At 34.7% G+C, this 10,438-nt stretch overlaps 1 protein-coding gene across 1 annotated transcript; it reads right to left on the reverse strand.

The window, feature by feature from the left end:
* LOC137387967 (glutamate rich 3-like) lies at nt 1-10,371 on the reverse strand. The gene is made up of 11 exons (XM_068074484.1): nt 10,339-10,371; nt 9,840-9,933; nt 9,513-9,710; nt 8,925-9,005; nt 5,331-5,416; nt 4,635-4,746; nt 4,041-4,202; nt 2,989-3,178; nt 1,278-1,565; nt 310-542; nt 1-66 (listed from the first exon to the last, which is right to left on the reverse strand). The coding sequence occupies exons 1-11, from the start codon at nt 10,356-10,358 to the stop codon at nt 1-3; spliced, it is 1,530 nt and encodes a 509-aa protein (XP_067930585.1). The 5' UTR covers nt 10,359-10,371.
* Between the last annotated feature and the right edge of the window lie 67 nt (nt 10,372-10,438).

Here is a 10,438-nt window from a genome sequence, read left to right on the forward strand (position 1 = left end):
TCATAGAGCTTTGGGAAGGCGGTTATTGAAGCTTGAAGCGTAGATGAAGAAAGGCATGAACTTAGCCTATTACATGTACTAGAATCAAAGTCTACTACTAAACTATATTTGTTTGGATTGTATGCAACTGTGTTAACATGTTACTAGTGAGGCATACAGGTCTAGCATTTTTCAAGCTCATATGAAAAAATTCCATACAATTAAACAAAAATAGGTTATCGCGTATTTATTTGAAAAATGGTGATGTGTAAATATGTAGTGAAAAAATTTGTGACTCAAAGGAAAATTTAGAGCAAAACAAGAGCTAACCTCTCTTGCTGTCTTGTCATTGTCATCATCATCCGAATAGCTCTGCTTAGTTGTCTCCTCGGTCAATTTGACTTTGGTAATTGATTTCTCACTTCGACTTGATTTGTTACTAGGTGACTTGGAGTTAGAACTTCTTGCAGACTTGGTCTCTTCTCTGTCTGTCTCATCGAAATCATCTTCATATTTTTCCTCCTTCTCTGCATCGCTTTCCTCGAAGTCTTCATCATACTTATCTGCAATATATTACAAACTTCCTTCAATTCTCTAATAATCGCTTTACCATGCTATATATTTAAAACCAAAATTTTGGCTCGAAAAAAGAGCTAGTGCGCTTTCCTGCTTAAATATAAGACACGAGCCGACAAGTTTTTCAAAAGTCCGCACGTAAAAGTCAGCACCATGTTAGGCTGATAAATTGACACTTTGCAAGTTTATGACCTATTGGCATAAACTCCATTATTGTTTACAATTAGGTTTCGCCAAAATCTACATTTTCAATTGTATATTGATTGCAAATTGATAGCAACCATAAAACGACTCTTGTATTATTTGAGTTATCTTCCTTATTGAGTGAGAGACAAATCCAAAGTTTTCCTGACATTATGTTCAACCAACAGGTATATACAATCATAAATTTAGTGGTCAGATGTAAAACAGAAAATGTTGAAAAATATTTTTCTCTTCTGTGCATTACATGTATATTTTGACCACCAATGTCTCAATTTTGAACTTCCTTTTTCAGGTTTGCTCCTTAGAGTGAACTTTGATTGTGTCATCTAGCATGAGAAACAAATGTTTTATATCAGTATAATAAACTTGCCCAGAATATTAAAGCTACCACTGTTTAACGTCATTCCCTTTTGTTTAATCAGTGCTAATTAGTCTTAGTAGTATTATTATTAATTATATAATATAAATTATATATTTTATTATTAATCTAAATACATGTATATTAATTTTAGGCAGACCTTCTGCTGCCTCCTCCTCTTTCTTAGCCTTTTGCTTTCTTTCTTCCCGTTTCTTCTGCTCTTTATTAGCCTCTCTGGAGAGTTCTTTCTCTACTTTGCATTTGTAACAAGGTTCAGCGCCTTTGACTCCCACAAAGAGAAAATGACTTGATTTGCTGCCAAGAAGGTTACCCTTGCTGTGCTTGTATTCGCAGCATGTGCTCACTGTGGCATCTTGGCTGCCATCTATGTAGAGAGTCAGTCCAAATGGATAACCTCTGTGCCGCTTGGATGTGAAACTGAAGTTGGCTACAACATTATAATAACATTAATATTTATTAATATCATTATAAAACTTGCGTACTGACAATTGATCTGATTATCGCCACGTACCTCAATCATGAAACTTGACCTAATTATCGATTACTGTTAGTTGACCTCATTATTAACAATTGGTGGTCTAATTCAAGTTATGTATGAGAAGGATGTGGAAGAAGATAAATCATGGCTATTGTTGATTTTACTTGTCAAACAGTAATTAAAGTATTCAATGAATCTTATACTACAGTACTGCCGGTCCTTTTCTTTCAGGGTTTATCTAATGTTGTTTTGCAATGTATTGGAGCCAGGCGTATAAAGCCTCTCAGTAGCCAGGTAACGCACGAAGCTGGAATGCTTCTACAAGAGCCGAATGTGACTATTGAAAGGCATATTAGCACGGAGTGTAAAACTGCACTTTTCGGGTACTGCAAAACCTTTATTTGAAACCATATCGGATTTAAACCTTTGTGACTTTGAATCGGAGTGTAGTTCTGATGATTGTGACAATTGATCTATTTAGGTCACGAAAACTATAGCAACCACAATAACAACAATGAAAGAACTAATTGTTACTTATGTAACCGAGTTGTTATTAGTACGATTTTGTTGACAATTTTATACTGATCACTTTTATTACGGGTTCAAAAAGATCAAACATAATGACTGTCACAGTGGAGGTCTAATAGAGGTGGAGTTCAATTAAAGGGTGCCACTGTGTTTTAAAACTCCTAGTGATGTGGCGTTCAAATAAGTTTTGTGGTATATGTACATCGCCATAGCATGAGTTCTTTACCGAGGCTATTCTCATAGTTCATACGGCTTCGGTTAGCATTTAGTATTTTTATATATCAGAACTTGGTAAACAATAATTATATTTGTTCAAACAAAGCTTAGCTCTTTTAGATTAGCATGTTATTGATTTCACAAAAGGCTGCTAAAGGCTATTAAATATTTGCCATAGGTTATTAGATCTCTGGTAACCTATGGCAGAAATCTGTCATAGCTTGAAGACAAACTTAAGCAAAACATTAGTAGGTTTTATCAGAAAGTATCAGTATTGTTCTGTTATTTCCAATTTTTTTAATGTTTGATGTGATCTGACTGCCAGGATGTTTCAAGATTAAAATCGACAAAACTTGATCGCGGTTAAAAATGCACCTCCAAAAATGACTTCAGTCAGTAGTCGGGTTTCCTATTTGTCCTTTTCTCCCTATCTGGTACAGGTTATGAACAAGCAAAGCACACATTCCAAATCCCTTGAGTTACATTAACGCTGCTTGTTAATAGTTAGATATACTATGGATGTACTTATAATTATTGCTTCTGCTTTTAGACAACTCCAAATACTCGATAGATATGGATTGCCAAATCCAAATAGTTATATGATTGCTATTGCAAATGTGATACTCACATTTGGGCTTGACAAATTCTTTGAAGACTGTCAGCGTGTTTCCCCCGCAGTGCTGCTGTTCGACTATGATCTGCTGCTGCATCTGGTGATTGTAGGTACCGCCAAGGTACTTCAGTGTCACCTCACAGAATGTCTGCACTTCCTTCTCATGTTTGAAAGCTGGCTCCTGTCTGTGCAGGATTACTCTGCCCTGTTGTAGCATGTCAGAATAATTTGAGATTCTGTCCACATTAATGTTTAAAAATCATCTAGATGCAATGCTGGTCGCATGATGTATATTTCTGTGAGCTCTGACCAAAAAAAAAGTTTGGCAGGTTTAAATGACAAATGTGAAGACCCACAGAGGTAAAATTAAACCAATAAGTCAAAGATTTGCAGGTAATTAAAGGCAAATAGAAATGATCATTAAGGATTACACAACAAAATCTCGCTATTAGAGTTGGCTAGTACCAGTTACTAGTACTGTAATATTAACAGCAAATACACAACTTGCTAGTACTGGCTTGCATTACATTTGTATTACCCTGTAGGCTTGTACACGCATGTATACTGTATTACTATGTAGGCTTGTACATGCATATACACTGTATTACACTGTAGGCTTGTACATGCATGTACGGTATTGGACTGGAGGCAGTCTGTTCATAGATGTTTAAATTATTTGTACTAGTGGCCTGGCAGTTCAATGCGCTGAGAGAGGTTGTCAGATGTAATGTAATAACTATGTGCATAATTGTTCTGAAATATGGCAAGGCAGTTGATTGACACAGAGGAGGGAGTGTCGGTCTACCAAGCTAAGAGTTTGAATTCTGCTGAAAGCGGAGATTGTTATCCTATCTGGATCTGTTTTCAGAGGATCTGTTTTTTAGAGGATTTGTTTTTCAAAGGATCTGTTTTTTAGAAGATCTGTTTTTTAGAGGATCTGTTTTTAAAAGGATCTGTTTTTCAGAGGATTTGTTTTCCTAACTTCTGAGTGTTGCTTCGAACAGACAGCTGAACGTGGCTCTTCTCATAGTAAAGATTGTACTGTATCTAGTGAGCGCGTAACTTACCCTAACATGTTTTTTCATCACAATTGGTCGACCGTGTTCATCTCTAGGAGTTCCTGGTGGAGGCTTTTTAGATGGAGGATTGGGTGTCCAGGCTAAAGGTGGTTGGGGTTCATAATCATTGTCCATATCGTTGGTATAGGGAGACCTTTGATGTTGCTTCTTCTGTAAAGAATATATATTAAGGTGAGAAACAAACGTAGATTACCATGAATGCTGCCTTCTAACATGCTACCTAAGTGTAACCAGATAATGACAATTTTGTGAACTACAATACATCACAACACTTCTTGGCTATTGCTGGAAAATGTTATTACAAAAGGTGTTTGCATCCCCTTTGTAATATTTTGGTAAAAAGTTACAGAAATAAATTGCATAGATCTATACAATCATTTCAGTTTCCAACCTTTTTATATGTATTCATTAAACCGAAACCCAGAGAGGTATGACTAATGAATGGTAAAAAGAATGATCAATATTGTGTACGATAGGTCGATAGCTAGAGTTGCCTTCTCCTGCTCAACATATCCACCATGACAGAGATATTCAACAAAATATGCTCGTTAAATGAAGACACCAGAGAAGTAGTATACTTACCCGTTCCTGAGAAGAGGCTCGGTGCGGAGTGATGTGGTGACCCTCTCTCACTGACTCACTCGACTCTGTGTCAAATGAGGATGACCTTGAACCACTCCTTCGTCTCCTTTCGCTGTACACAATCATATAGTATATAAGCTATATAAATATGTCTAAATGCCCTTAAAGCTGATTATTGTTATTAGATATTTGCTGTTTAAAATACTCCAATCGCGTCTCCAATCTGCCTGACGATCAATTACATTCCTGCTCCGCCAAAAAATCTACACCTTGTAACTGACACCAACACCTTACCGATTTACATTATAAAACACCACTATACGAAAAAAGCGTTTTCTTTCAATAAACATAATTCACTTTACTACTTTTCATTTTTGTCTCATGGCCTAATTTGCTTTAAAATTAATAACCGGTGTAAATAAAGTTAATGTCTATCTAAACCTAATTTCTGACTAAATGCCTAATTTACTCTCAATACAGTTTGTAGAGGAATAAAGATCATGCTAGTACAAGACTTCTAAAGCTTACTCATCTACACCCAAGTATGCTCGTCATACCCAATAATAAATCAACGAATGAGAGAAACTTTAAAAGGTTGGTTCAGATCTCTGTGAGCTCAGATACATCGAACCTGTAGCTGCCTACTTGTACTTAAACTGAATTACTGCCAGCAAACCTATTTATATGCTCTCTGACCTTGAACGTGAACGAGGGCGCCTTTCAGATGCGCTGTGGGAACTATACAGTCTTTCATTTCTTCCACCTGAATCATGTCTCCTTCCCTGTTCACCATCACAAACATGATTACACACAAGTATGATTTAACTTGCCTTCTTATAAAACAAGAATTTCCAGCCATAGCAAGCAGACTGGATACAATGAATGAGATATGAAAGTAACTCTCCCACTGCTGTCACCAGCTCTACATTTTCTACTATAAACAGGTATATTTGGAGTTGTCTAACCGTTCAATAGTCTTATTTGCTTTAACATATTAGACCTGAAATATTTGACATGTAAACATTCCTCTAGTTTGCTTTGCTCTTGATTTTAGCTAGAAAGCACGTTGCAATATTTTAAACATATCAGTTACTTAAAATGGTAGATTAAATCAATACTAATGAGATTAGAGATATCTTATGTCACACACAACACACAAGTTCTCTAAATATATGAGACTAGCAGTAGGACTGGCCATGCCAGGATTTGTTTCATTTTCAGTCAGATAGTCAGCAGCAGCGTGTTTAAGGGACTGATTCTTAGGAACAAGATGGAGTTTTCAAATTAAATATTTTAGCTATCTAGCGGAAGGCACGGAGCATATGCATGTGAAGTTTGGATAAATATGGCACAAACTGTAAACACATGCTGAAAAAGTGATTTATTGATAATGTCATGACTTGATATATATTATATATAATATATTATGATATGCTAATATATTATAATTTAATAATATATATAATATATTATAATATATTATAATATAATAATATATTATAATATAATAATATATTATAATATAATAATATATTATAATATAATAATATATTATATTATAATACATAATATATTTTCCGTATATAATATATTATAATATAATATACGGAGAAATGACAAATATAATAGTAGTGTAGTAAAAAATATGTTAGAATATATGAGACTCGCTTGTATATTCTCTAAATATATGAGTGCGTCTTCATCTGTTTGTAGTGTGTAGTCTGACTGTCTACTACTCTGTACACCAATCCATCAACCTATTTTTATTTTGCATAATCAAGTTCTAACTTACTATTGCTTGAGAGTCTGGTTATAAAGTTAGGGAACGTACCAGGAGCCTGTCTTGCCTGCTTTTCCTAGAAGCTCTATCAACCAGTGGAAGGGATTGAACACTTCTCACAGACTACAAGTTTAACATAGAAAGCTATAGTTAGTAATTTCTGTCGCTTCCAATTGCTAATCAAGTTTTTATTTAATATTTCTCAACTTGTATTGTCAGAAATGGTGATATGTGAAGCATCGCAGCTTGTTGTGCATGCTTGAAGTCACTTGTTATCAAAGTATGCAGAAAGTTTGAGAGCTCATTGTAAAAGAATGAAATTTGTACTCTGCAAAATAAACTTTTTGAAAATAATGTTGAATTAGAACGTTGGTATTAAAAACCGGTGCGCCATTTGCGATGTGCCAGTGGAAAAGTTATATTCTTTATTTTCCTTCTGAAGAGCCTATTTAGTCATTTTTTTCTAATTATTTTCTAGACATTCTCATCAATCTGAATTAATTTAAATTTCTATCATTCTCTTACTCACTATTACTCTGAAATATACTTACATCTGTCCATAAACACAGGACATAGACACATGAATTAGTATGTGGATTATGATGATGGATTCGAGGGTGTTTACGGACAGATGTAAGTATATTTCAGAGTAATAGTAAGAGAATGATAGAAATTTATATTGATTCAGATTGATTGATAAGAATGTCTAGAAAATAATTAGAAAGAAATAAATGAATAGGCACTTCAGAAGGAAAATAAAGAATATAACTTGTCCACTGGCAAATCACAAATGGGGCACCGATCTTTGATACATTGGCAGTATCGTGCACTTTGAGAGATCATTCAGTTAAATATCTGCACAATTATTGCCAATGAATCAAGGCGGGTGCATGATGCAGTTGGTAGAGTGCTTCGCTGAAAGGCCAAATATCTAGGTTCAATTCCTGTGAGGAGCAATATTTTTTCCTAATGCTCTTAGCATGGCTTCGGACAGATAGACACGGCTTTTATTATAGTTAAGACTAGATGAACGCCCGAATAATAAAAAAATCTTCACGCAGACAACTTATTTTTATTTAACATATACAACATTTACTATTCTAATTTTTAAACTTAATATTGGGAGAAAAGTGTTTTTGTGAAGTTCAAACAAATTAAGTGAAAACATAAATGATGAATACATGATGGTGAGTGTATGAAAAAAGGTTCCTGTCGCAGCAGAAGCTCATCGTATTCAAAGTTTTGATGAACGAGTAATAAAAAAGCCTGCGCAGAAAACTTATTTTTATTTAGCATGTACAACATTTACCATTACCATTACCATACTGCTACCTACTCGATACCGGTACAAAAAAATGAAATATCGCACTTATTTGTCTGATACTTCGTCTGACTGAGCGGAAAGAAAATGTAGAGGCATTTCCTACTCTAGATAATACAATTGCCCACGTGAAAAGTATTTAGCTTTTACAGATTTACCAAAACCGGGAAAATGAATGTAATGGCACATTTGAAAATTACAGATTAAAAAAAAGGTACAAAAAGCTTTTTAAAAAATTATAAAAAAAAAGAAATGCAAAAAGGTAATAATAATTAATAATATAAAGTGTACATTCAGCGTGTGCAATTTAAAAAATATTTTCCTGCAGTATATGGTAAGAGTAATGGGAATGGTAAAAGTAGCTTAGCCTTGTGGTTACACGCGATTGTTAGTAGACTTGCGATTTGAAAGTCGTGAGTTCAAATCCAGTAGGAAAGCGATTTTTCGTGCAACAACTTGATCACTATAACTCAATCGCTGTAACTGGACAGATGAAAGACAAAGACTGAGATTATATGTATATAGATGAAAACTGGAATGACCTGTTCAGTAATAAGACCGCGTTGTGGCTTAATCGATTGTCATGATAATCGTTTGCTTGGATTATAGAGTGAGTTGACTGATTAAGGCTTTTGTAAAAGAGCATTAGTAATGTCACTCTTTGTCTGCACCTGATCAGCCTAACCAAATACAATGTCTATAAACTGTACGCTATTCATAAAGCTAACATATCAATAATGGTATAACAACAAACAGCATAAGTGGGCGACTGACTAGCTTGGTTTTTCTATGAGTTCAACAGGGTGATGAAAAAGGAAGGCAGTGCCATATGTAGCCTTTTACCAATTCTCTCACCGCAACAATGGCTGCTTAGATTTTAGTGATACTGCATTTTTATCTTTACGCCATGTACAAACCAAACAATAAATTAGATTTTGTTTATCTGTATCCTAGCAATCATCACTAATCTTAAAGGCTAATAGCATTCTCAAGTGTGTCAAATACTGCAGCTATTACAAAACTGAATAAGGGACAGCATGAAGTGGTTATTATTGATGTGAGTTCAATTGACAGTAAGGAATTAATGCTCTCTCTATTGGGAGGCTTGAAAGTATGATACTGGTTTAAACTGCAAATTAAACTGTCAATTAAAGCAAGCAATCTAATCATATCCTAAAAATGAACATACATCACGGCGACGGCTCCTCACTTCACTAGGTGATCTGAGAAGATCCATTATTGTGTCCTCGTATCCAAACTTCCTCTCAGCCTGCAATGATCAACAAAACTTGTTCGACTCTATAGATCAATATGGTAGCTCCGTGTTTTCACTGACAAGAACTTTATTCCATACTACTAAAGCAAAACATTTTAGTGGTTGATGCAAAATGTAAATCCAGGAAAGTTTTGAGCCGTGTAACTATTTTTATTACCGTGCAAGCGGTAAACAAGGCAGGTGTTTAAGACGGTGGTTCTCAATATCTAGACAAAGATTTGAAACCAAATATTTTTAACAATCTGGCCTAAGAAACAGAGTAGATGCTTGTGGAGGTTTGGAGGAATTTGGTCAAAAAATGGGAAAACATTTAGAGTTTATAAAGAGTAACAACCCCACACCTACACACAATGATAGTGGAATTTATAGCAACTACAAAGGCATTGAGGTATCAGTGTAGAAACATGTAAACACCTCGTACATGTGAAAGTCTACTTGTGGCTACTTGTTGTAGCAAAAAGAAGCGTAATTGTAATAAACAATGAGTTTTTCTTAACTAACCCTGACTTTCTTGACAAGTTCAATTTTACGAATCTTTTCGAGCCGATTCCTTATTTCCGCCTGCCTCATTCTTTCAATGTCAAGAGTTTTGTGGACAATCGCTTGTGCCAACATGTTGCGCACTTCTTTGCGATGGTTGGCTTTAGCATTTAACAGCCTGTATTTACTTTCTGAAATTACCACTCCTTTTCTTGAAACCTACAAACAGTTGATTCTTTGCAAACACAAATTCTTAATAAATCAGAAAAGTAAACAAATGCGCAGTTTATTGTTTTTAAATCTGCTTATAGGCTTGGTAACCTACTTGACAACTTGAAAACAACTTACAAGCTTAGACTTTTTCAGATGTTTCCTGATGTGTGTATTGCTGAAATATCCAGAGAGATGTGGATCTAACAGGCTGTTGTAGGTGGCCAAAGGGCTAAAAGCAAGAGTTGTCATATTTAGTAAGAAATGCAAAAATTAGACAGTTATTGAGTGCTTATTATGGTTCATAAAATTTTTTTTTGATAATCTGCAACAACGATTTCTAAATTTTATATTATGCGTTGTGTTCTTATTATCGTTGTCTAAAAAACTGACCATAATCCCTACAAAGAACAAACATGTACTTGATACTCTAGCAAAGCTTTGATGTAACAATTTACATGACTTGGTGTAATAGCTATAATTAATGATAAAACTTATTTCAACTTAAACGTATGAAGCACATTGACAGTGTGACGCGTAGCTACAAGCTAAGCTATCGAAAAAACATACCTACTATACGGTTGCAAAGCTTTACTATGTTCTTCAATTTAAATAGAAAACTCTGTATTCAACTTACCCTTCGTGAACGTGACTCATCTTGCAAAATGTTAAATATTTTGATTGAAGTAAAAACTGCTATTTTAGCACATACTGCTTCTGCGTCTCTAATGAACACT

This window comes from Watersipora subatra, chromosome 2, assembly GCF_963576615.1.
Source record: "Watersipora subatra chromosome 2, tzWatSuba1.1, whole genome shotgun sequence".
Lineage (NCBI taxonomy): Eukaryota > Metazoa > Bryozoa > Gymnolaemata > Cheilostomatida > Watersiporidae > Watersipora > Watersipora subatra.

Coding starts and splice junctions, on each gene's coding strand:
- LOC137387967 (XM_068074484.1), bottom strand. CDS start 10,358: ATGAGTCACGTTCACGAAGG. Junction 9,006..9,512: donor AACTTGTCAAGAAAGTCAGG/GTTAGTTAAGAA, acceptor TGATCATTGCAG/GCTGAGAGGAAGTTTGGATA. Junction 543..1,277: donor AGAGGAGGAGGCAGCAGAAG/GTCTGCCTAAAA, acceptor AATATATTGCAG/ATAAGTATGATGAAGACTTC.